The following is a 26969-nucleotide window of genomic DNA, read 5'->3' as shown; positions in this document are numbered from 1 at the left end:
TAGTTGGGAACAGGATCTTATGCAATGTAGAGGAATATGTTTTTAGCTGTGATTTCAAAGGATTCATGGGAAAAGTACAAAATGAACTTTACTTCTGTGAAGCAGGAAGTTGCACTCCCCCTTACCCAATCTCTTTAGATGAAAGTGAAGGAAAACAGGATTTCACTAGTGTCTTACCTAGAGGTGGAATTTTAAATACAAATGCTCCTCAACTTCTGATGGTGTTACATACTGATAAACCCACTGTAAATTGAAAATATCGTAAGTTGAAAATGCATTTAATACATACCTTACCGAACATCATAGCTTAGCCTAGCCTACCTTAAATGTGCTCAGAACACTTACATGAGCATGCAGTTGGGCAAAATAATCTAACACAAAGCCTATTTTATAATCAGGTGTTGAATATCTCATGTAATTTACTATGCATATCGCTTTCACACCATTGCAAAGTAAAAAAAAATGATAACTTGAACCATCATAAGATGGGGACAATCTGTATTTTACGTCACATATTTGGACATTCATTTTTTAAAAATAATTTATACACACACACACACACACACACACACACACACACACGTGACCCGGTGCACAAAGTTTGTGCACATTAAAAGGGAGTTAATTAGAGCAAATATTTTAATATTGCTTTTTGCCCTTTCTCTATAAAAGAAGTGTCAGAGATGTAAGAAAATGAGTAAAATGTATATGAAAATCTTCCTCCTGTCAGAGTCTCAGGCGTGCCATGGGAACCAGAGTCAAGTCCCCACCCACCCACGTGCGCCTTGAAATTGCACAAGACCCAGACCTGACTGGCCCCACCCCCATTGGGCTAGATCCAGACCTGGCCAGCCCCACCCCTGTCAAGCCCTGCCGGGGTGGGGGGCGTGACCTCAGGTCGCCTGGCCTGGCACCGGGGCGGGAGGCACAGCCTCAGGTTCCCTGGCCGGGTGCCAGGGTGGGGGTCATGGCCTGAGGTCCCCTATCAAGCCCCGCTGGCTAGGGGGTGTGACCTCAGGTAGCACATCCTGAGGTCCCCCAGCCTGGCGTTGGGGCAGGGGGCATGGCCTGAGGTCCCCCACCAAGCCCTGCCAGGCGGGGGGTGCAGCCTGAGGTCCCCCAGCCTGGTGCCAGGGTGGGGAGTGCAACCTGAGGTTCCCTGTCAAACCCCACGAGGCAGGGGGTGCAGCCTCAGGTTTCCTGCCCGACCCAGCGCCACGCAGCCTCAAGTCCCTGCTGATTGCTCATTAAGGCTCATTACTGGAACTCAGCCTCCGCTGTGGGTGCAGCCATCTTGTGTTATGGGATCCCCGCCTCTGCTGTGGGCACAGCCATCTTGTGTTACGGAATCCCTGTCTTCACTGTGGGCACAGCCATCTTGTTAAGGTGTGAAGGTCAATTTGCATATTCCCTCTTTATTAGATAGGATTTTCACTGATCTCAGAGAGGAAGGAAGAGATAGAAACATCAATGATGATAGAAAATCATTGATCAGCTGCCTCCTGCACGCCCCCGCACTGGGAATCGAGCCTGCAACCCGGGCATGTGCCAATGACCAGAATCGAACCTGGGACCCTTCAGTCCGCAGGCTGACACTCTATCCACCAAGCCAAACTGGCCAGGGCTGGACATTCTTTAAATGTCCAAAATACTTTTTAAAATTCTGAAAATCGTATATGTACACACACACACACACACACACACACACACACACACAGCTATTGTTATCTGTAAATAAGTTAAATATTATGCCTATTTGAGTGTTTTGAGGTTTTAGACTATGGGAAAGATTAAAATGCCAAGCTCATTACTCTCCCAATGATTTTTAAATTAATTTATTTTTTTATTTTTTATTAGTTTTATTGCTTAAAGTATTACAAAGGGTATTACATATGTTTCCTTCCCCCCCCCCCACCCTTGACAATCCCCTGGCCTCCCCTATCCCCCAGTGTCTTATGTCCATTGGTTATGCTTATATGCATGCATATAAGTCCTTCTCTCCCATTGATTTTTAAAGCCCTTTCCTCTTTGTTCAAAAACTTAGGTATGAATGAGTATAGGATTCTCTCCAATAGAACTTTGCTTCATGGGCCTGGTTAACCAAAGCTTCAATTCCTCTCTGTCTTTGGTCGAGAGAATTCACAGATGGCCTGAGTAAGAGGACATTTGTCAAATACAAATAATGATGCCAAAGTGAGGGTAGAGAGAGGAGCTTCAAGTACCTATAATTTCTATCATCATGTTCCCCAAAGTGACTCCAAATAAATACACAGTCAAGAAAAGAAAATGCTTTCTATAGAAAGGCTGCTTTGAGACTAGATCTCCTAGCCCGCCCCTCTTCCCAGTTCCAACCACATTGACACTCCTCAGCTCCTCCTCTAATGAAATTATTGAGGTCCCTATTATGTGTTACTCATAACTGCAATGAGAGATCTCCTAACTTCTTATAATTGCCAGGAGACATCTTTCCTATTCAGAACAAGAATGTTCAATGTCTAACATTTGTTCTGGGGTCGATATAAGTTCCTGTAAATCACTGCAAGTGATGTTGACACCTAAGAGAATTGCAATTTCTACTTGGGCTGTGGGCAAATCCTTTTTTTTTTTCCTTTTTTAAAAAAGAGTGATCTGTTTACAGGGTAAAAATCAATCAACCAAAGGCCTTTCTCACATTCCCTACCTCCATGCTCCAATTTATCTCTCCAAAAGCAGCTACTGTTATCATTTTCTTATATATACTTCTACTTTATGCAGGCATAAGCCTATATATAATGTATATACAGGATAGGGCAAAAGTAGATTTAAAGTTGTGGGTACATGAAACACAGTTTATTCTTGTGTTATTAATTATTGTATTATTTTCCACATGAAAAACTGTAAACCTGCTTTTGCCCCATCCTATATAATAGAAACCATTATGCATTTTTCTTTTTTCCTTTAACAAAACACCCTAAAGCAGGGGTGGGCAAACTTTTTGACTCGAGGGCCACAATGGGTCCTTAAACTGGACCGGAGGGCCGGAACAAAAGCATGGATGGAGTGTTTGTGTGAACTAATACATGCTAACACTGCTGCTGGTGAAGGAGCGGAGGGGAGAGCAAGAGAACCCTCTGCTCTTTCGGCTCCGCGGGCCGGATAGAACAGCCGAACGGGCCGGATCTGGCCCGAGGGCCTTAGTTTGCCCACGGCTGCCCTAAAGGTAGATCTTTGCAGTGTACCATTATATGATGGTACACTGCAAATATGGATATACCTTATTATATTTATTTACCCATTTCTATTAATAGATTCTGAGGTTATCGTCTATCTTTTGTGCAGGCAAATTTTTCCATATAGTTTTCACTGACTATATGGTTTCCTGTGTTCCTGTTCATTTAAGAAAACTGTAGCCTTTCCTTCCCTAGTGATCACTCACTATCATAATTAAAATGGGCTCTGATCCGGAAGCTGTCATATTGATAATAGCAGCTAAAATGTATTGAGGACTCTCTATGCCAGACACTCTATTAAATAACTCACATGAATTATTATTATCATCCCCAACTTACCAAATAGAAAACTATGATTAAGTGACTTGATCACAATCACATAACTAGTAACAGGAGAGCTGGAATTCATGTGTTTCTAAAATCCAAAATTCATGCTCTTACCCACTATATTGTATTGCCTCTCAAATCTTAAGTGGGACACTGTAATATTAGAGAATAGCCAAGAAAGGGTGGTCATGATGGTAAAAAATTTTGAAACCAAAGCCACCTATATATACATATAAAAGGCCAGCCAGTATGACACATACTGACCACAGGGGGTTGTGGGGGAGCAGACGCTCAACGCAGGAGCTGCTGAGTGACAGCAACTTTGCAGAATGTTCTCTTGCACTCCGGGACCCCTAGGGGGATGTCATACTGCCGGTTTTGGCCAGATCCCCGCAGGCCAGGCTGGGGACCTCACCTGTGAGAAGGACCCCGCTCACTCACAGATGCCCCGGTGCTGCCCCAGGTGCCGCTGGCCAGGGAGGGACCTTGGGAGGTTGGCTCCAGGGCATGTCCGCGTATCTCTCACCCAGTCCCGCCCTGCCAGCCACCATCCGGAACTGCCTGCGTTAGTCCCTGCACCAGAAGGACTAATTAATTTCCTTTCAATGTGCACAAATCCATGCACCAGGACACTAATGTGAAGAATAAAGAAAAATAAGGGCTGTTTAGCCTTGTGAAGAGTGAATTAAGACAATTGATGGTAACTGTTTCCAAATATTTAAAGGGTTGCCATGTAAAGTGGAAGTAGGCTTATTCTTTGTAGTTCCAAAGGACAGAGCTATACCTAGCAGGTAGAACCTTCACAGAGTAAATCAGCTAAAGGACCTTTCTAACAGTCCATGAAAGAATTGGAGCCATGGCCGGTTTGGCTCAGTGGATAGAGCATCGGCCTGCGGACTGAAGGGTCCCAGGTTCGATTCCGGTCAAGGGCATGTACCTTGGTTGTGGGCACATCCCCAGTGAGGGGTGTGCAGGGGGCAGCCAATCGATGTTTCTCTCTCATCGATGTTTCTAACTCTCTATCCCGCTCCATTCCTCTCTGTAAAAAAAATAAAATATATATATTTTAAAAAGAATTGGAGTATTTAAGGAGCAGTTTAAAACTAACCATTTGTCAGGGATATGGATGAGGGCCATTCCTGCCTTGAACAGGAAGTTGGACTAGATCAGTGTTTTCACACCTCTGGGCACATCAGCATCATCTGGGGTAGATTCCCAGGACCCAGCCCAGACCTATTGAACCAGAATCTCCTAGTGATATGAGACTATTGATAGGGTTAGAAATTAGAAGTCTGTTAAGATGGGTTCCTGAAATTTACTAAAGAAGTGCAGATGGCCAATTAACATGAAAAATTGTTCAAGAATAAATGCAAATATGCAGATTAAAGTCAGATGAGATACTTTTGATCTGTGTTCTCTAGGTTGACCATTGTGCCCTAGAGGTCTTATCTAAATCTCTAGACAAGCCTCCTAAAGTCCTCAAATATGGAGGGCAACTCTTGTGTCATGAAAACCACTGTTTTTGTTGATATGAGTATATGCACATATCTGGTGAGGAATGTCTATAGCTGAGAAAAGCAATAAATAAATTTGTCTCAGAGGTTTCACATTAGGTAAGACTGTTGTGGCCAGCTTTTTTACATATTTACAAGTATATTAATCTCCCAAGTTTTATAATTGATTTAGGGGGCTAAGATCACATTATTTTAATTGCTGTTTTAATCAAAGCAAAAAAAGTTTCTTGAGTGAATACAGTAATTTATTCTTTTTTTCACTTCATTAATTCATTCTGCTATTCAGCTACTGTATATGTGCCCAGGCATGTGGATAAAGCAGTGAATAGGACTCATGATCCCTGCTCTCATGAAACTCAGTCCTCACTGGAGTGAAAGAATAGGACTAATATGATCTGCTTTATAGGTCAATCTTATTTAAAAAATAAACTTTTGCCTTTTATGTTATGTAGTTGTGTTTGAAGCATGTGATTTGACTCTGTATTGTGTTTAAATCCAAATACCAACAATGTTCTGTAGTAATTCTGAGACTTTAAGTATAAATAGACTCATGCTTCACTAATTTGTTATTGATATTAGCCTGCTTTAATCTTCAAGCTGATAGATGAAGCCAACTTCATTTGTAATATATACATATTTTATACCTATTAAGCTTTTTAAAAATGTATTTTAAATTACAGTTGACATAACATATATCAGTTTCAGGTGTACAACATAGTGATTACACACTTATACACCTTACGAAGTGATCACCCTGACAAATTTAGTTCCCACATGACACCATACATAGTTATTACAATATTATTGACTATATTCCCTATGCTATACTTTACATCCTCATGACTATTTTATAACTACCAATTTGTATCTCTTAATACCTTCGCCTTTTTAATCCTTACCCCCAATCCCTTCCACCTGGCAACAGTCTGTTTATACTCTGTATCTATTAGTTTCTGTTTTGTTTGTTCATTTATTTTGTTTTTTAGATTCCATAATTAGTGAAATCATTATACCTATAATCTTTCAATAATTATCTTTCAGAACCAACAAGCCAAAATAGCACAATTGTACCTCCCATTTGTTGGGCTGCTTTTGGAAAATATACAGCGATTAGCAGGTCGAGATACCTTGTATTCTTGTGCAGCCATGCCTAATTCTGTAAGTAGTAATGTGTTTCTATTGACGTGTTATTTTCTTTTATTAACTACATTTGGAATTGGGATCATATGCTATATGGTTCACTTTTTACTCCATTTTTACATTTATACTTCTTCCTAGAGCAATGTTTCTCCAACTTTAATGTGCATATGAATCACCTGGGGAATTTGTTAAAACAGACTCTAATTCAGCAGCCTGGATGGAGTTTGAGATTATGTGTTTCTCACAAGCGTTTGGCTGCTTCTGGTCCAAGGACCATACTAAGTAACAAGGTCCAAGAGAACACCAAGAATCCCTTGTACCCAGTGTTTGCTGTTGTTCTATGCCTTCATATAGTTACTCAATTTGAAAACGAAACAAAAGATTTTTCACTTCCAAAATATTAGGCACCAGGGACTAAACTGTCTTCGTTGGCTTCTCCCCTCCCTTAAGAGCCTCCTTTCAGTACTTCTTGAAGAGTTGCTTTTAGCTCATCACAATTGGTCTTGCCTTTTTCTCCCCTTAGAATCTTATAGTTGAAAGGAACTTTGGGGGTGATCAGTCTCCCACATGGCCAAACACCTTTTGCCTTTATAATAATAAAAACTTCCTTCTCACATTAGACCTAAAAGGTTTTCTGTCCACTTGTCCTAGTTTTGTCTTCTAGAGATAGTACATAGAACAATCTATTCCTACAACTACATGATACCTCTTACACATGTGCCTTCTAATTTTTTCTCCAGATCGGTTATCTCCACTATAGTCTGCCCAGTGGGACTATTAACTCCTACTTTACCCCCCACTCCATGTTCTGTAAGGCCCAAGATCACCTTTACATTTTCGGTAGTCCTGTCACATTACTGAGTGGCAGGTTAAACTGTGACCTTTACAGTTTCCTTTGGAAATTCCCCTATCTCGATTTGTCAAGCCAGCACTAGGTTCCCCAGAAAGCTACTTCTAAGCCTTCTAAGGCTTGATTACCTGTAGCTCCCGATTATATCACCCACCTGAATGTCAGGCTGGTCTTTCTTTACAGACACAGTAGCTCATACTTCTGCTTACTCCACATTTGACAGTGATATTTGGAAATATTTTTCTTACCTGTGTTTCTTTTTGCAGCTCAAGTTCACGTAGGGCTTCTGGTCACACCCCTCCTAGCATTGCTCCTGGTTCCAAGCAAGGAGAATTGAACCAGACTGCACCAATTGCAGCTTTTACCAGCCATCTAGAGTTATGTACCTTAGCCAGAGGTCATAGTTACTACAATATCCTAGTACCCATTTTTTAAAGATTTGTCTCCTAAATACCGATATTGATACTGGACTTTCCCAGTGAGCTTTGTTTAAAATCAGGGCATCATTTTAGTCTATTAATTTGATTTCTTACCCTAGTGTACAAATTTGTTTAAGTGATAGAGGTATCACATTATGTTACAGGCATCCAGGGATGAATTTGCATATGGCTTCACTTCACCTACAAATAGAGGGAGTCTGAGCACTGACAAAGATACTGGTAATTAAGTCCTTTAAAGATTATGCATTGCATGGCTGTTTAGAAATGTACTCTGTCCTTCTGTGTTTTTTGAAATATTTTATAATAAAAACTATGCATAGTGTGATCTCTACTAAAGTTTAATTAAAATCTGACCTCCATTGCAGATACATTTCTTTGCTTAGATTTCCTCGTCTAAGCTTGTCAAAAATGTATCTTAGTATACTAAGAAATTAGAGGATAACGAGAAAAACACTGGCCTCCAATCCTCTTATCTGTCTTTAGTCTTGGACAAGACACCTCCCCTTTCTGGGCCCAAATTTCTTTATCTATAAAAGCACCTCTCAAATTGTGTGGCTTTTTTTGATTATTTTCAAGGAATTTCTTGTGATTTTATACATAGTAAAGTGTTTCAAGAAATAAAAAAAAGCTAACCCTTTATTTGGCTTCTTATGTGTTTTGATATAATATATGAACTTCATAGTTTTAGATGACGAAGATCTAATCCCTAAAAGTATATTTACTTAAATTAACCCAGTACTTAATTTATAATATATTTTTGGCAGTCCCTCCTGTTGCTAATAAGGACTTGGCTTTTATTTTCTAGCTTATGGGTCTTTTCAAAATGGACATGGACTTAAGAGAGAAGACTCAAGAGGTTCCCTGATCCCAGAAGGAGCAACAGGATTTCCAGATCAGGGCAGCACTGGCGAAAATGTAAGAACCTAAATATGTAAGATAACCTTAATGATACCTTCGGCTACAATAATCTTTCTTTTTGTGTAAATAAGAGGCTCTCTACTTTCCTGTAGTCTGTCCTGGATTTGTAAAAAAAAAAATCCCATAATTTTTGGATATTTTAGCACTTGCTTCCTATCCTGGCAGCTGCTACTTGGATATCTTAAACTGTGTATAGGGGCTGAGACACTTATCTTTAAGACTTCTAATTCAGAATACCCCCTTGAACCTGTAGCACACTGTACTGTACCTGTTCTAGAGAGGAAAGGTTCAAGTTTAAAATATCTAATGTACCTGTCACTTAAAACAAATCACTTCCTAGCAGGGTTAATTCAGCCTTTATTTTTTTTAAATTTTCCTTATTGATTAAGGTATTACATATGTGTCCTTATCCCACCCCCTTTGCCCCCTCACCCCCATGGTGTCTGTGTGCATTGGTTATGCTTATATGCATGCATACAAGTCCTTTGGTTGATCTCTTCCCCTTTCATTATTTTATAGTAGAGTGATTATATTAATTTGAGAGAAAAAATGGATCTCCAAATTAGGATCTCAGCATCTGGTATCAGAATATATTCTTCAACTCTTCCATCTCATATTTTCAAGCCTAACATTAAAGTTTATGAGATATGTCTGCCTTGAGTTAGAGAAACGTCATTTTAGACCAGTAAAACCTTGCCATGCTGCTATGTAAAATCATAGAATCATATAAAAAACAGAAAGGTCCATGAAAATAATAAATTTCAACTTTCATTTTACAAATGAAAACTGAGATTGTGATTTAGGACAGTCACACAATTCTGGCAGGGCCAGACCTGGAACCAGATTTTCTAATTCCAGCACTCTTAGTGCGCATCAGAATCTCCTGGGGTGCTTAATAAAATAGATGGCCGGGCCTCAGCCCCAGAGTTTCTCGTTTAGTTGGTTTGGGGTGGGGCCTGCTAATTTGTATTTCTACTAAGTTCCCAAGCGATGCTGATGCTGCTGGTTGGGAACCACCCCTTGAGAACTACCGGAGGATACTTCCTTGAGGATTTGGATAAATAGTAATTTATGTACAAAGGTTTCTGTTTCACACCATTTAGAATTATGACAACAGACACTATCATAGGTAAGGCAAATAAAGGACAAAGGTTAAATGACTTGCTAGTGGTCACACAGCTAGCAATCTTTCAGAACCTAGATGTTTTACTCCAACTGAAAGTTCTTTCTTAGTAAATCTTATTTTATGAAATGTATATCCCCAGCGCAGTTTAACTCAATTGAAAGCATTGATTTTTAACAAGGGTAAATTATTTAGTTATTCATATAAATCCTCAGAAAGGTCAAATCTTGTCATGCTTAACAACTGATACTTCAACAAAATTAATTAAATAATAGGAACATCACTTCTTTGTAGAAGCTCTAGTTTTGAAGTATTGCTGGATCCTCCTTATTTAACTATCTATAATATGATTAGCCTTTTTTAAATATATTTTATTGATTTTTTACAGAGAGGAAGGGAGATAGATAGAGAGTTAGAAACATCGATGAGAGAGAAACATCGATCAGCTGCCTCCTGCACATCTCCTACTGGGGATGTGCCCGCAACCCAGGTACATGCCCTTGACCGGAATCGAACCTGGGACCTTTCAGTCTGCAGGCCGACGCTCTATCCACTGAGCCAAACTGGTTTCGGCTGATTAGCCTTTTTAAAGATAGATTTTCTGACCTATAATTTGCAGTTTGGATTTTAATAGACTTCAAGGAGAGATTAAAATTAAAAAGTGTAAAATGTTTCTTATACTTTCATGTACCTTAGTTAAGTTCCTCCTCAATGTAAAAGCTATTTTTTTGAGAATAGCCATATATAATTATTTAACATTTTTACTACTAAAACACGGGACCTATGGGAATTAAACATTCACAGTATTCATGGCTATCTCTTGGTGAAGACCCCAAGGTAATTTCCAGTGATATTACTAGGTACAGTGGTAACAGAGTCAGCCCATTTACCCTCCAAGTGTGATATAAATTGGATTTATGGCCCGGCCAATGTGGTTCAGTTGCTTGGGTGTCATCCCATGCACCAAGAGGTCACTGCTTTGATTCCTGGTCAGGGCACATACCTGGGTTGTGGGCTTGATCCCTAGTAAGGGATTGCAGGAGGCAACTAATCGATGTTTCTCTCTCATTTGTGTTTCTATCTCTCTCTCCCTCTCCCTTTCTCTCTCTCTCAAAAATCAATAAAAACATATTTTTAAAAATTTGGATTTATGCTTAGAATTTTCCCAAATAGGACGAATGATAAAAATAGTTTTTGAATTAAAGGATATGGGAAACTATAGTACCAATATTGTTAACAAAATTGCTGTCTTTATATTATAGACCCGGCAGAATTCTGCGAGGAGCAGCGTATCATCCCAGTATAACCGACTGGATCAGTATGAAATCAGAAGCCTCTTGATGTGCTATCTGTATATAGTAAAAATGATTTCTGAAGGTGAGTTACCAGCATACTAAGCCTGGACTCTACTACACATTTACCCTCACAGGCTCAGTTTCATACAGTGTTTGACCATCGCCTAGAGCACATGCTCATTAGAAACAGATCTTTAAAGACTCTGACCTTTTAAATGTTCCTGTATTTTAACTTAAAATAGGTTCATTTTAGTCATATAATTTGATTCTTTGAAACAATTTTTTTATTTTAAAATTTAATTTCTAAAATGAGGCAATAGTATTGGAAGTGCTAAACTTTTATTTTCTTTATTAAGGTATTACATATGTGTCGTTATTGCCCCATTGCCCCCCCCACACACACACATGCCCTCACCCCCCTGTTGTCTGTGTCCATTGGTTAGGCTTATATGCATGCATACAAGTCCTTTGGTGGAAGAAAGGGGGAGATCAGCTAAACTTTTTTTCATGCAGAGCATATAATGCATTAAATGACCAATATAAACAGAGAAACATAATAACCAGAGTCATATTTAATACTTTAACTTTTATTTGACCCAGGATTTGGAAAACAAAAAGCAAACAAAAAGATAGGAAGGATTCTTTGAGGGTAAGGAATGCCATTGTTACATAGTACAACTCTATGGTTTTGTATATTTCCAGGCTCTTTTTCACACTTTTTTTTCTCCTTGCTATATAATTATATTATTTATTAGTATTATCATTTCCTTTCTATATTATATGATAGAATATAACCAAAGGATTTTGATAAACTTCATGTCTTCTGGACGTGGAAGTAAAATCAGGTTATCTTATTTCCAAATACCACATTTATTCATACAGTTTTCTTCCTTTTCTGAATATTTTTGCTCAAAAAAAAAATGCAGGAATGAAGAACTTAAAAGCACCTGGGTTCTGATTATCATAGTCATTATCTTTAATTTATATTCTATTTTCAGTATCTATATAACTTGCTTTAAATCTATTTTAACAATGCAGGATAAATAGTAATAAAAACAAAATAAGTTGATATTAAAACAAATCAATAATAAATGCTAAGGTACATTAATAAAACAGTAGATAAAAACAGATAAATAGCATCTTTAAAGAACTTAAAGTAAAAGTCAAAACATATGCATATATGCATAGCCCATGGACACAGACAATAGTTGGGGGAGGTCTTTGGGTGCAGCAGGGGCTTGGTGGAGGGGGGCAAAGTGGGGGAAATGGGGGGGTATCTGCAATACTGTTAACACTTAAAAAAGAAAACTATTACCAAGAAAAGAATATTTTAAAAGTATGTTTAGGCTTTACATCAGTGATTCCCAAAGTGGGAGCTACCGCCCCCTGGTGGGCGCTGCAGCGATCCAGGGGGGTGGTGATGGCCACAGGTGCATTTGTTTTAACTTTTTTTGTATTACCTTTCTATTCTGAGCTCAATAAATAGTTTCATAATTTCAAACTTCAATGTTTCTAATTTACACCTTTCTTTACTATATTTTACGAAAAAGGTAGAAACATTAATACATATATCTTTCTGTTTAATTGCTATTAAAATTTAAAAAAATTAATTTCCAGGGGGCGCTGAGTAATATTTTTTCTGGAAAGGGGGCGGTAGGCCAAATAAGTTTGGGAACCACTGCTTTACATAGTACTTTATTAAAACAAAGAATATATTGAGGCTATGTGATGGGCCTCCATGTTTTGTAAAACAAATAAATAAAGGGAGATAATTTTCAAGCTGGTGGATTTTTGTTTCAGTAGATGGTGGATCAGTTGACAACTACAGCTATAACTGTTTTTTCTTCCCACAAGATGAAAAGTAGGGAAGAGTAGATAGTAACTGCTAATGTGTACGGGGTTTCTTCATAGGGTGATGAAGATATTCTAAAGCTGTGGTGATGGTTTTACAACTCTTCAAATATACTATAAAGTGTTATACTGTATACTGTTTAAATGGGTGATTTTTAAGGCACAATAACTTTCTCAGTAAATCTGATTAAAAAAAAAAAGACCCAACAGATACATGAAGAAAACAACAACAAAAAACAAACACATGAAAAAAAAAATGTTAACCACCACCACAGCTCAGGAAAGTAAAATTGGGTTGGGGGTGGCAGATTGAAGAAAGGAGGCGTGAGATGCATTGCTGACTAGTTCTCCCTTCTTGCACTCCAATACTTGTGCATATGCACATGATGCATGCACATGTGCACACACGTGCGCGCACACAGACACACACACACACACACCCTCACACATACCCTACATATACTGTGGCATACGCGCATGGCGCGTGCATGCACACACACACCCCCTCCATATACTGTGGCATACGCACATGGCACATGCGTGCACACACACACACCCTCCATATACTGTGGCATATGCACATGGCACATGCATGCACAACACACATACACACCATATACTGTGGCATACGTGCATGGCACACGGATGCATACACACACACATACCATAAACTGTAATACCAGTGACAAAGTCCTGGCTGCTTTTTTAATGTCATGGGTAAAACCATAACTTCTTTGTTTCTTGAGAACTTCATAAGTTGTTCTTATCTTGTAAATGTTGACCTTACTTGCTAAACATCTGATCTTTGTTAATTAGATTGTTCTTTCTTCGGCTTTTGCTTTTTGATTTTTAAAAGCACATTTTTAATAAGTAGTGTACAGTTAGTGTCACAGCTCCTTTTTAGCTTTTATACATGTAAAGTCATGCTATATGATATCTATAAAGTCACATTCATTGTATTCTGAAAAATATCAGCTTCTGGGTCCTTGTCAATAGATGTATTCTAGTTATTTGTCTCGTCCGGTAAATATTTGTAGTCACTCTATATGTGTTTAAATGTTGAACTCACTCAGGTCTTCTCTTGGCTTTCTTTTATATTGGTTCATAAACAGTAGCTACTTAATTTCAACAAGAAAAGAATTCCCTTCAGGTCTTCTCTTGGCTTTCTTTTTTATTAGTTCATCAACAGTAGCAACTAAATTTCAACAGAAAGATACTTTATATGAAAGTAGAGGGAGCTATAGTTTATTAACTGGCAACAAGTAAATGTTTCAAAGTCTAAGACGTTTTCCAAATTGTTTTAAGTCTTACTGCCTTGTTTACTACATCCTTAGAAATGGAGTCAGAGTTAGGGGTTATCAGTTAGTTACATAGTCTGAATTCACTGGAAGACTGTCCTCTTGTGAAAGAAAAACAGTTTCCTTAAGAGAGAGGATGGGGGAGCGTTACTTCCTTCTTTCAGTATGCACCTTGGCTTTTCTCTTTATCCTAGACCCCACAATGGAACTCTGGTCATCACCTTGAAGCCTGTCAGTACCATACCCTGTTGCAACTGTAAATTCATTAGTATTCTTTTTCGAAGTTGATTGTTGAATGGAAGGTATCTGGTAACTGCTGCTTCTCTCCGAATACCCAATGTTGTAACGAGGAATACCAATTGATGATCTTTTCCTACTTGAAGTATAGTCAAGAGGAAATACGTTTGCAGAGATTGTTTGCTTTTTCTCTGAATAAGAGTGATGTGTGCGTCTATTATCAGGCATGTTTTCCTCTGAAGTTTCAGAGACTGCTTCAATTACTGGGCTTTGTTCTGTACCAAAATTGGAAAAGATCCAAGGGAAGTCCATCTGAGGAGAGGCCCTCTGTGTGGAGGCCTTTTGTGTAAATAAATCTAGCTTTTTTGACTGGCCAGGCTTCTCTTCAGAAAGGTTAGAGCCAACTTGAAATTCATGCTCCCTTTGACTACTCTGTGTATATAATAAGGGAAAAAGTGTAGGTGTCTTCTGGGTGGAAGTACCTTCTGTGGTAGACTTACTGGTATTAGAAGCTATCTTGTCATAAGATGTCTCTGCCAGGTCAAAGAGGTCTGGACTCTGAGTTAGAATTGCTAACTCTTGACTGTGTTGCTGTTCCTTTTTCCCTCTAGATTTAATCTGTGCAGTATTTGGCCGCTCTTTCAATCTCATAGGCAGAAGCAGCTGATCATCTGTAGGATCCCTGACTGTAAAAACGGACCCAGCCTTTTGAGCACAAGGAATGAACTCATCACTACTATCAGAAGAACTAAGCTTTTGCTTAGTCGCTCTAAGTTTTTCAGAAAGCATTTTATTTTCTTCTCTTAGCTTATTCCTTTCTGCAGTGATCTCAGCAATAAACTTAAGGTTTCGTTGTTGGATATCGTAAAATTCTTGCTGTAGTGTACTCTTATATGTTTCATTCACTGAACAGCGGTCACATGTTTTTGAGCGCAACTGTTCTCGCAAGGCTTGAATGGTCCCATTGAGAACTTTTTGTTGCTCAGTCAACTCTTTAATTCTGGCTGTGGAGCCTGTCCACCTTCCATCTCCCAATCGCTCTTTCCTCAAATTGGTTAATTTGGTCTGTAAACGGTGTAGCTCTTTGTCATGGAGCTCTTTTAGTGTTAGCCAGGCTTTTTTAAACTCGTCACTCGACACGTCACATACACTTAACTCTAATTTCTCAGATTCTGAAAGTCTCTTATCATCTTTCCTGTATTCTCCACCAAATTTCCCTGCCTGCATTATGTCTCACCGATTTGGGATTTGGAAACGGCTGAGACTGGCCTGTGGCTTTATGCCGCCGCCGCCGCGGCCGCCGCCGCCGCCTCCGCCTCGGCCGCTGACTAGAAGATGGTTTAAGAGTTTCTGACAGGCCACAGCAGGGATAAGCCCTTCACCCTTTTTACAGACCTTAATCGAAGCTGCCTCAGGGCACGGTGTGGATGCTGGGTGGCTCAGGGGTGGGAAGAAGGTCCCACCAGCTTTTTGACAGGAAAAGCCGGTGCGCGGCAAGCTGAAAATGGCGCCGTAGCAAAGGGAAAATGGCGCCTTCAGTCAACCGGAAATCCAGTGACTTCTGGGAGCCCACATTCTCTGAGGGAAACGCATCCAAAGGCAGGGGGGGGTGCGGTAACCGGAAGTCACTTATACCTTAATTTTAAAAGGCACCACGAATCTAATTGGACTCAATTCTAGCATTTTTATTCTAGATGATCAGTATTTTATAATCATTAGGAACTACCAATACTCTTGGTCTTTAAAAAATTGGAAGTGAAGTCAAAACCCCCACAGGACCCCCCCCCACCATATGACCAACATTGCCTGGCCCTCCATTGTTGTCTGCAGGGGGCTCTAGCTGGGCTTGCAATTCGGACATTTGCCTACTTTTGCGATACCTACAAGATGTTTACATTTTAGAAGAGGATCTGTTGCCATATCTGAGTCGGATGAGAAAAGGGTTGGAAAGTTAAGTGGCAGCAGTTTTCTTTGATTAAAAATAATATCCATAAGTAGGTGTGTTGAAAGTAGAGAAATAGGTAAAAAAGGATAAGTACATGTAATAGATTTTAAGGGACTTTTATATCTGAAATACTACATTTGTGTGTATTGACAGGACTTCACAGTTTATAACCCAAAGGCAAAGAAGAGAAAAAATTATCTCTCTCTAAAGTTTGTTAGACTTTTTGGTTCAGAGAGCCCTTTAAGTAGCAGACAGAGGTACTAGACACCCCCACCGTTCAGCAAAATGCACATAAATGCACCATCTTGCATAAAATTTTAGGATGTTCATTAAAAACCCCAGGTCTGCTTCCTTCCTTTGTTTTCAGGGATGATATGAAGATTGGGATGAGCTATCCAAAAGAAGATTTATAAAATAAAAATGTTGAAATTAAAATACATATTTGGAATTAATTCAAAAGAATACAGTGTGTGTATTGTGCACAACTAGCCATGCGTTGATGGTTGTTTAAGCTCAATTATTGGTACTTTGAGGTTCACCGTGTTATTTGCTTTATTTCCAGATCTAATGCTTTATTTATTCCATTTTCAGATACTCTCTTAACTTACTGGAATAAAGTATCTCCTCAGGAGCTCATAAACATTCTCATACTTTTAGAGTAAGTTAACATTTTCATATATATCCCCTTATTTGGGGAGCTTAATTTTTATACATAATAAAATGTTAACTTTTTTCTTGGTTTCAACATCTTATTTGCTAATAATGTAGAAAATTTTGATAATATAGATGCTGACATTCAGGTTCTTCACATATAGAGGAAAAACATGGTGATACTTGTGATATTATAGAAAAGCCTAGCCAATAATAGACAATTTTTATAGCCTGGCAGGAGTCTTTTTGTGTTCTGGAAAACTAGAAGTGGCATCAACTGTACTAAATCATTCAGAGCAAATGCTGGCTTAATAGAGCAGCTTAACTTATTGGAATTTATAATTTGTACTCTAAGGTAGAGCTGAGTAATTTCACCCACTGCAGAAATGTACAGATACATAAATAGATGATAGATTAATAGATTAATATAGATATCTCCATTCCAAGGCACTTGGGAAAATCTAATCTTTTTTTTTCTAGATAGAAGTGGAAAGTTGTTATATACAGGGTGAGGTAAAAGTAGTTACAGTAGTGATTACTTGAAACAGTTTATTCTTGTATCATTACTTATTAATAATTGTATTATTTTCCATATGAACAACTGTAAACCTACTTTTTCCCACCCTCTATGGTATGCTGAGGTATTTTAATATTATTTAAGAAAACTAAAATAAAAATTAGAATGAAATCTAGCAAACTTTTGAATAAATAGTACAGATATATATATATATATATATATATATATATATATATATATATATAAAATATGTACATGTTTACCAAAACACAAAGAGGATAATTCATAAATATTTATTAAAGTATTTCAAAATTTTGCAGAAAATGGCAGCAATCAAAACAGTACTTAAGATTAAAAAGAAAATAAACTACGCTAATTATATTGATATCTTTGCTAATGAAAATATATGATGTTGGGGATTTACTTTAAAAACTATGGGAGGTAGGTAGATAGGAAGGATGGAAGGACAACAGAGGACCTATTCAGGGTAGAGATTAAACAAAAATGGCTATGAATTGATTATTGTTGAGGCTGGCAGGTGCTGGGTATGTGGGAGGTTAGTATGCTATCCTCCCTAATTCTGTATGTGTTAGAGATTTTTAGTCATAGAAAGTATTTTAATGTCATTATAAAAAAGCATAGCAATTACCCCAACTTTTAGGGCTTATGAAACTTTCTTTAGGTATTAACTATACTAGAGACTTTTGCTATGATATATTATAGAAAACAAAGGATGATTAACATTGATAGGTTCTTTTATGTTGTTAAAATTATACATGAAGACATGGGCCTTTTTGATATCAATGTAATTTTAGCAAATAAATGTAGAGAAATATAATATGGCAAGCCCCCAATTAGTTATGTGTATATTTCTATCAAAACATACATTACAATATGAGTTAAGTAGTCATTCTTTGTAGCACATGAATTTTCAAATATTACTTGTTAAATTGCAGATAATTACTTTACTAACATGCTACTGTTTTTCTTTCTAGAGTATGTTTGTTTCACTTTAGATACATGGGAAAAAGAAACATAGCAAGGTAATTCCCATAGCATGGCAATTTCCACTTTTTTTTTTGTTTCTTCCAACAGAGGGCAGTCTTGATCATGCCATATAAAAAGTACATTATTCATTTTGAATTCTCTTGAAACCTATATAATTTCTATTAGCCAATGTTACCCCAGTAAATTCAATACAAATTTTTAAAAGGACAACCCATGATTTATGTATATCTCAACTCAAACTTTAAATTAAACTAATGTGAGCTGATACATTTAAGTTTTCCAAAGGAAAATGGTTAGCCCTATGTGCAGGGTTTCTGTCCCAATCCTGAAACAGATGCTGTCTTTTCTAAAGGATGTGTGAGGAAGGGCTAGATCCAAGAGAAGGCAGGAAATCATAAACTGAGGACAGTTGTAAGATTTGTATTTTTATCTACAAACTATCAGTACTCACCTAAGTTGCTAAGGTAAACAGAAATTCTCTACAGTGATTGGGATAACATTATAAATGAGCATTTTTTTTCTTTTTGCTGTTCAAGTCTTAGTGAAATAAATAATTTTAAAATATTTCAGAGACCCTAAGGAAAATATTACTTGCTTATTTCAATGAGATAAATTGTTGGGGTAGAGTTTGTAGTCATTAAAGCAACACAACTAGAGTTCATTTTTTAAATGTTAAATTCCATTGCACTTCCAAAAACTGAAGAGGCTGTTTGGATAGGGTTTATAATTGCTGAGTCTCTGGAACATTCTAGTAATAGATAATTCAGGTGACATTTTTCACTGTCTTTCCCCATAACTTGAAACTGGCATGGTAACTACCACCATGTGCCTTAACCTCTAACATTCTGATGACTCTCCCCCTATGTTTCCTAGAGAATAGACACACTATTTTTCTTATTTTGTTCCTCTATGACCCAGTTGTAATTTTTAATAAAACCTTAATATTAAAGAAGAAAATTACAAATTCTTGCAATAGGCATGTTTAAAGAGTAAAAATTTCTGGTCCAAGATTAACTCAAGTTTAGAAACATTTGATTGACACTCCTTCTTCATTCAGGAATCCCCTCCCCCATTTCAACTTTTGAGCAGCCCTCTTACTGACTTTGCTGACTTGCCCTTCCTCATCTCCTGAGAAAAGACTGAATCTTATTAGAGTGTTGTCCACTTTACACTGATATTTTTGATGAGAAAGAGGGAAGTAAATAACTCCCTAAATTCCTTAATTATATTCTTATAGTATCAGCTCTTTTAAATATATATTAAAACTTCATACAATTTCCAGTGATGTCTCATTTAAGCCAAGTAATAGTTGAAAGAATATTGATCATAGTATTGTGTTTATGTGGAAATCTAATTTTTTTTAGTTAAAAAACATCTAACATTGAGATATAGTATTAGAGTACTCCAATTCCTAACTTTAAATTTTATTTTAGGATACAGGATGCCTGGCTGTCAAAACATTTTGGAGTAGACCGAAAATCTCAAACCATGCCAGCTCTTCGAAACAGATCAGGAGTAATGCAGGCCCGGCTTCAGCATCTTAGTAGCCTGGAAAGTTCATTTACACTTAATCACAGTAAGTGAAAATGTGTGTGGGGTCCCCATTTGAAACAGATATGTAATACTATTTTACTTTAAAGAAGTCCTGGTTTAAATAACCAATATGATTGAAAATGATTTCACAGACATAGATCTATTTGCATATCTGTGTATTTATATATCATCATTTCATAATATATGACTATAATAAAATATGCATAAATTTTTCAGCAATTTTAGGTAATGGTATTGTTTTTCTTAATTCATTATTAAATCAGTTTTTCTTACTGAAGTGTTTTTATTTACATTGAATATCCTTCATTACTACTGTTAAACCTTTTTTTAAAGAATAGTTTATTAATTTTTAGAGAGGAAGGGAGAGAGGGAGAGAGAAAGAAACATCCATGTGAGAGAGTGCACATTGTTCAGCCACCTCCTGCATGGCCCCTACTGGGGATTGAGCCCACAATTCAGGCATGTGCCCTTGACTGTGAGTCAAACCAGCAACCTCCGGATGCAAAGCAGGACACCCAACCAACTGAGCCACACTGGCCAGGGCTCTACTGTTAAACTTTAACGCAAATATTAGCATAATAGTATAACATAATAGTGTATGCAATATTTATTTAGAGTTATTGTTCAAAGATTTTAAGGGATTACACATGCTGAGCTGAATGCAGAGATTAAAGAACTGTAAATACTTTTTGACAAAAGTGTTTCACACAGGTTGAAGTATTGATAAGGCGAGTAGGACAAGGAGAGAAATCTTGCCCAGCTGGGAAAGCTAGAGGGTTATATAATTGGAAGCTATCCCTTGAAAAGCAAATATTAATAAAAAGTCAAAGAGTGAGAAAACTTGCATTTCCATACAGTCATCTGGAGGATGCAGAGAAGGAAGCCAGCAAAAGTGGCCTGTATTAAGGACTAATAATAAAACGAATGTCTTGAGCAGGTGGGTCCTGACGCAACAGACTCAAGACATTTTAAAAAATGCGGCTTACAGCCTGCATGGCCTAAAATGCCTCCCACATTATTTCCTAGTTATATTGCCATAGTTCATCACTAAAATCTTGTCTCCAAAGGAGTGGGCTCCTAATTATGTGTGCAGAGCTGTTGATACACAGCTCTAAGTAAAAATTGGTAGACTTGATTAACCAAGACTATATTTGATTTAGGAACAAACACAGTGAAACTCATTAGGTCTGCAAGTATCGAGAGCCTCCTCTCTTCTTGCTTGTCTCTCTAAGTTTTTTGGAGGGGAAATCATTCAAAACTATTATGTGAATCTCTGTTCAGCAGTTTTAATTTACTTTTTGTTTAATCCTAGGTTCTACAACAACTGAAGCAGACATTTTCCATCAGGCCCTTCTAGAAGGCAATACTGCTACTGAAGTTTCTTTAACAGTGCTAGATACCATATCATTTTTTACCCAGTGCTTCAAGGTAAAAATGAAGAGTTAAAATTCAGCTGGCATCATTGCAAAGAAAACATTATAACAAAACATAACCAGTCATAGGAATAAAAGCCCCGATGAGCACTCAGGAAACTTTGATGATAGACTGAGTTTGGCTACTGTGTGACCTTGGGAATTCACCAAGACTCACCTACCACACCCAATTGTTTTATTTTCCTGGTTAAAAATAGATGTCTTTCATACTTTTATTAAAATATTCAGTAGTTTTAGCCCAAATCATGACTGAATTGGTTTTCTCAAATGCCTGTTGTCATGAGGTGTCTCTTTAGGTTAGATGATGTCCAGGCAGCCTGGCTGGCTTCCCTGGTCAGGCGCTTAGTGTTTTTTCTCAGATGTTTGCCTCAGTACAAATCATTATTACTATGATTAAAAAGAATAAGGCCAAAGCAATGAACTTTCAGGGTTGTTAAAGGAGTAAATTGGGCTAATAGATGTGTTTAAAGAATAAAAACTACATAGCTGTAATATAATATCGGTGGGAGAACTCAAAAGTGAAAAATTGTGCTCACTTTCACCTGAGTTATACAGATAATTTTTTTCTTTTCTCCCCCCTCTGTGCTTTTCAAGAGGCTCAAGGGAAAATCGAATTAGATACTAATAAGAAATAGGCATAAGTATCCCTTTATGAAATATTAAGTTCTCATTAAAATGCAAACCAAATTCATTGTGCCAATAACTAAGGATATTTGGTCTCGAGGCTTGCATTGTATTCCTTCCTCCTAGTCATATGTGTCTCATTTATTAACAAACATACCTCTTGGTAGATGTCAGGGACTACCCTAAGTGCTTTATGAATATTAAATCGGTTTTTTTATTGTGGGGCTGGGGGAAATGGGGATGACTGCAAATGGGTACCAGGGAGGTTTGGGGGTGATGGAAATGTTCTAAAATTGGATTGTGATGGTTGTACAACTCTGTAAATTTACTAAAAATAATTGAACCATATACTTAAAAATGGTAAATTTTATGGTATATAAATTATACCCCAATAAACTAAAAAAATACAAATATGAACTCACTTTTAGTCTTCATATGGCTTTTTTATATAGATACTATTATTATTCCCATTTAAAAACGAGTAAACTGAGGCTCACAGGGAATTTAATGTCATATAGCTGGTCAGTGGCAGACTCAGGATTCACATCTAGGCAGGTTATCACAAAGGTCTAAGCTTCTAACCATATATCATGTTTGGAAATAAACTAAGGAAAGAGCCAGAAAAAATCTAACACCCTGCATGGATTCTGGCTGTTGATGTTACCATTAGATTTGTCAAAACTTTGAATATTATTTTGTCGGTTTTTTGTTGTTGTTTTTGGCCAAGTTGTAACCTGCTAGTTTTTTGAGGGATAGGAGAATAGGGCTGGAGAAGTTAACCAATGCTTTTTTTTTTTAAGTTTCACAAACCAATAGTTATTTCTCTACAATTTATTGTTTCATTTATGTCTCTTTACATGGAGCATTTAAACAATTTATATGGTCTGTTCAATTGTGACACCTGTTATTACCTCTACTCATAGAGGGTTTAATTTTTCACCAACGACTAAACATATCTTATACTAAACATACTTAAAAATTAAATTAGATAATAGACTTTTAAAATATGATTGATATTTTCCTTAATTCTTACATTACTTAGTATTCCTCAGAGAAATACACTTGTATCCATTTATTTTAAATTTACTGGTTTCTTACTTGAAAAGTAATATGGCTAGGTTAATAGAAACTACTCTTCCCATCCTAGTTCTGTATTTGGTGTGTTACATTGGAAAAATATTTTTTCATCTTATGCATAAAATGATGGAAGCAAGTATAGATGTAGTTTATGTAGTATTTTGAGATTTCCAAGTTGAAAGATGGCACAGATGTTTTAAACATTTTGTTTTCCTGGAATTTTCAGACATGGATTGATAAACAGGTATTGGTAAGTCAGGTCTCTCATTCTAAGCAGGGGTAACATAAACTGTTTCTGCCAAAATTATGTTTATTTTCATGTTTTTTTAGAGTCAACTTTTAAATAATGATGGCCACAACCCATTAATGAAAAAAGTATTTGATATTCATCTTGCTTTTCTTAAAAATGGACAATCTGAGGTGTCGCTGAAACATGTATTTGCTTCATTGCGAGCTTTCATCAGTAAGGTATGGACAAAAGCTTTATGGCTAGCTGCTAGTGGGCTTGCTTCATGGCAAGAAAAAAAGAGAGGAAAGAGGATTATTGTTATGACATCTACAAACCTCAGACACTGAACCCATTAAGTCAGTACAGTAAAACCTCCATATAACAGACTAATTCAGGCGAGGGGGTTTCTGTTAAAGCTGAAAGTCTGTCATGTAATAAAGTAGGTTTTCTGAATGCATATGTTAAAAATTTGATAAATTAGTTCACTTGTTTTTACTTAAGTAGACAAATCTGTGTAATTAAAATTAAGTATGTATGAAAAGTTTTAATTTCACAGAAAAGTTTTCTATATGTATTACTGTAATTTTAAATTTATACTGAATAGGTCTAGTAAATGCATGCATTCACCAGTCACCTTGAGTAAACATGGCTGGGGCATGGCTTAGGGAAAGTGGGAACATCTGCCGGCAATACTGCTGCAGAAAGCCACGCCATTCTACAACAGAACCATTTACCATGCGCCAAGTGGTGTGATCACATGCTGATCACTCACTGAACATTGTTTACGAGCAGTGTGACTCCTGGATTTAAATACATAGACCAGGGGTCCTCAAACTTTTTAAACAGGGGGCCAGTTCACTGTCCCTCAGACCGTTGGAGGGCCGGACTATAGTTTTAAAAAAAAAACTATGAACAAATTCCTATGCACACTGCACATATCTTATTTTGAAGTAAAAAAACAAAACGGGAACAAATACAATATTTGTATTTGCATGTGGCCCGCGGGCCGTAGTTTGAGGACCCCTGACAGACTATAGTTGTAAATATGTTATATTTATTTATGTCGGTATATTACTAGTTTTTTTTCCAATGTATGGCCTACTCACTAAAATTTGTTAAAAATAACAGTGGATTGCCCTGGCCAGTGTGTTCAATGGTTAGAGCATCTGCCCTCGGGCTGAAGGGTTGCAGGTTTGATTCCTGGTCAAGGGCACATACCTGGGTTGCCATTTTTTTAAAATATATTTTATTGATTTTTTTACAGAGAGGAAGGGAGAGAGATAGAGAGCTAGAAACATCGATGAGAGAGAAACATCGATCAGCCACCTCCTGCACATCTCCCACTGGGGAGGTGCCGGCAACCCAGGCACATGCCCTTGACTGGAATCGAACCCGGGACCCTTCAGTCCGCAAGCCGACGCTCTATCCACTGAGCCAAACCGGTTTCGGCATGGGTTGCCATTTTGATCCCTGGCCTGGTCTGGGTGTGTATGGGAGGCAATCAATTGATGTGTCTCTCTCACATCTATGTTTCTCTCTCTCTCTCTCTCTCTCTCTCTCTCTAAAAATCAATGGAAAAAATATCCTCTGGTGAGGGTTAACAAAAAACAAAACAAAACAAAAAACAACAGTGAATTAATGACAAAAAATAGCCTGTTAATATAATTATAAGGAAATCTGCCGGGGTCCAACCCCAGCAGGTCCAGGGGTCCCCAAAGGTGTGGATGGAGTCGGCGAAGAAGGAATGACACAGAGACAGCGTTCAGTTGATCAGCAGCCTAGCCAGGATCTCTAGCCAGGATCTCCAGCCAAGTTCTGGTCTGGATCTCCAGCAAAGTTCTGGTTAGGATCTCCAGCCAGGTTCTGTGTCTATGTTCTCTTGCTAGGTTCTCCAGGTTCTCCAGCCAGGTTCTGTAGCCATGTTCCCTCGCTAGGTTCTCCAGCCAGGTTCTGTCCAGGTTCTCCAGCCAGGTTCAGTCACCAGGTTCTAGTCAGGTTCTCTTGCCAATTTCTGTAGTCAGGTTCAGTCCAGGATCTTTTGCCATGTTCTCTCGCTAGGTTCTGTCTCTAGGTTCTGAGGCCAGTTTCTGTCCAGGATCTTTTGCCATGTTCTCTCCAGCGAAGTTCTTCTGTCTCTAGAGAACGTTCTGTGTAGGTTCTGTGCCTAGGTTCTGTCTCTCCTGGTTCTGTATTCTAAGTTCTGTGTCTTGTCTTATTACATCTGTATTTATACCAGTTGATTCAATCCTATCAATCTCTATTACAATGGTTAGGGCGTTTCTTATCTCCATTCCAGGGAGTAAAGATTATGTAGCTTAAGCATGATTGTTCATAGTTAAAGTGATTAATTACCCACCTGGCACTAGTTAAGAGGTTTTATTCCCTCCCTAACTTCAGGGGAAAATCCCTACCTGGGGAAACAAACTTTCTCAGAGACCTTGGTTAAAACACATAGTGCCAAGAAGGTGAGCAAACATATTAAGAACAGTATGCCATATATGCCAGGTCCCTTGAAACAGCAAGCATGGACCGGCTCCCAGCAGAAATCTTGGCTAAAAGCATTTTTAAATTAACAGGGTGTTAATATCCTTTTTAAAAAAATCCTCACCTGAGGATATTTTTCCCATTGACTTTTTAGAGAGGGTGGAAGGGAGCAAGGAGGGAGGGAGAGAGAGACTCAGTATGGGGTCAAATGAATGAGCCCTTCCTTTCAATGCTAATGGCATCTGTTGGCTATAAATTTTCAGGCTTTACCTCATTTTTAAAGAAACCTCAGGCTAGACTTTTAGGAATAAATATGACTGAAACAGATAGCAAAGATTTATTTCTGGTCTGCTTCTGATAGCTTTTAAATGTAATAAAAAGCATCATAAACCAAAATGGAGTTAAAATTATGGAAAGGCACAGTTCAGGCCTTCCTCTCTGGTATGTGTAACTTTAACAAGATAAAGAAATTCAATTAATTGATTTGTATAATAGGATAACTAAGCATGGAAAGCTTTTTTGTCATCACTACTTACTGCATTTAATTGATATAGAGATTAGGTGGATTTGAAGGTTTTTTAAAATTGCTATTTAATACAATTTGTGAATAAAGAAATAAATGGAAAACTGCGTTCACTATAAGCATCTTATAAGAAACTGAGGGAAAGAGATTAAAAAATAGTTTATTTGCCCTAACCCAGTGGTTCTCAACCTTCCTAATGCCACGACCCTTTAATACAGTTCCTCATGTTGTGGTGACCCCCCAACCATAAAATTATTTTCGTTGCTACTTCATAACTGTAATTTTGCTACTGTTATGAACCGTAATGTAAATATCTGATATGCAGGATGTACTTTCATTGTTACAAATTGAACATAATTAAAGCATAGTGATTAATCACAAAAACAATATGTAATTATATATGTGTTTTCCGATGGTCTTAGGTGACCCCTGTGAAAGGGTCGTTCAACCCCCAAAGGGGTCACGATGCACAGGTTGGTGACCCACAGGTTGACAACTGCTGCTCTAGGGAGAAGGACATGCATATGCAAAGGCCCAGAGTTGGGAAAGAGCTTGAAATTCTGGAGACTGAAAGGTCCAGTTTAGCTGGAGCATAGTGAACTAGGAAGATCATCAGCATGAGTGTAGTTGAAGCCATGGGAATGATTTAATTTCTCCTAGAGTGTATATAGAGGAAGAACCAAAAAATAGGTCAAAATTAGTACATTGGAGAAAAACAACAT

The 26969-nt window shown here is 37.7% G+C and overlaps 1 protein-coding gene across 2 annotated transcripts in view; it reads left to right on the top strand.

Moving 5' to 3' along the window:
* The window catches only part of DOCK11 (dedicator of cytokinesis 11), a 187670-nt gene that overhangs the window by 120226 nt on the left and 40475 nt on the right, over positions 1-26969 (top strand). For both annotated transcript variants that reach the window (XM_036304058.1, XM_036304059.1), the window contains 9 exons: positions 6092-6208; positions 7624-7699; positions 8286-8395; positions 10784-10898; positions 16739-16805; positions 18311-18358; positions 19757-19899; positions 21190-21305; positions 23342-23479. In XM_036304058.1, coding sequence (XP_036159951.1) covers positions 6092-6208; positions 7624-7699; positions 8286-8395; positions 10784-10898; positions 16739-16805; positions 18311-18358; positions 19757-19899; positions 21190-21305; positions 23342-23479 — 930 coding nt within the window. The remainder of the gene's footprint in view (positions 1-6091; positions 6209-7623; positions 7700-8285; positions 8396-10783; positions 10899-16738; positions 16806-18310; positions 18359-19756; positions 19900-21189; positions 21306-23341; positions 23480-26969) is intronic.

The sequence above is a fragment of the Myotis myotis genome, unplaced genomic scaffold, assembly GCF_014108235.1.
Source record: "Myotis myotis isolate mMyoMyo1 unplaced genomic scaffold, mMyoMyo1.p scaffold_m19_p_4, whole genome shotgun sequence".
NCBI classification, from domain to species: domain Eukaryota; kingdom Metazoa; phylum Chordata; class Mammalia; order Chiroptera; family Vespertilionidae; genus Myotis; species Myotis myotis.
Note: the sequence above shows the minus strand (reverse complement) of the source record. Positions and strands in the feature narration are given on the sequence as shown.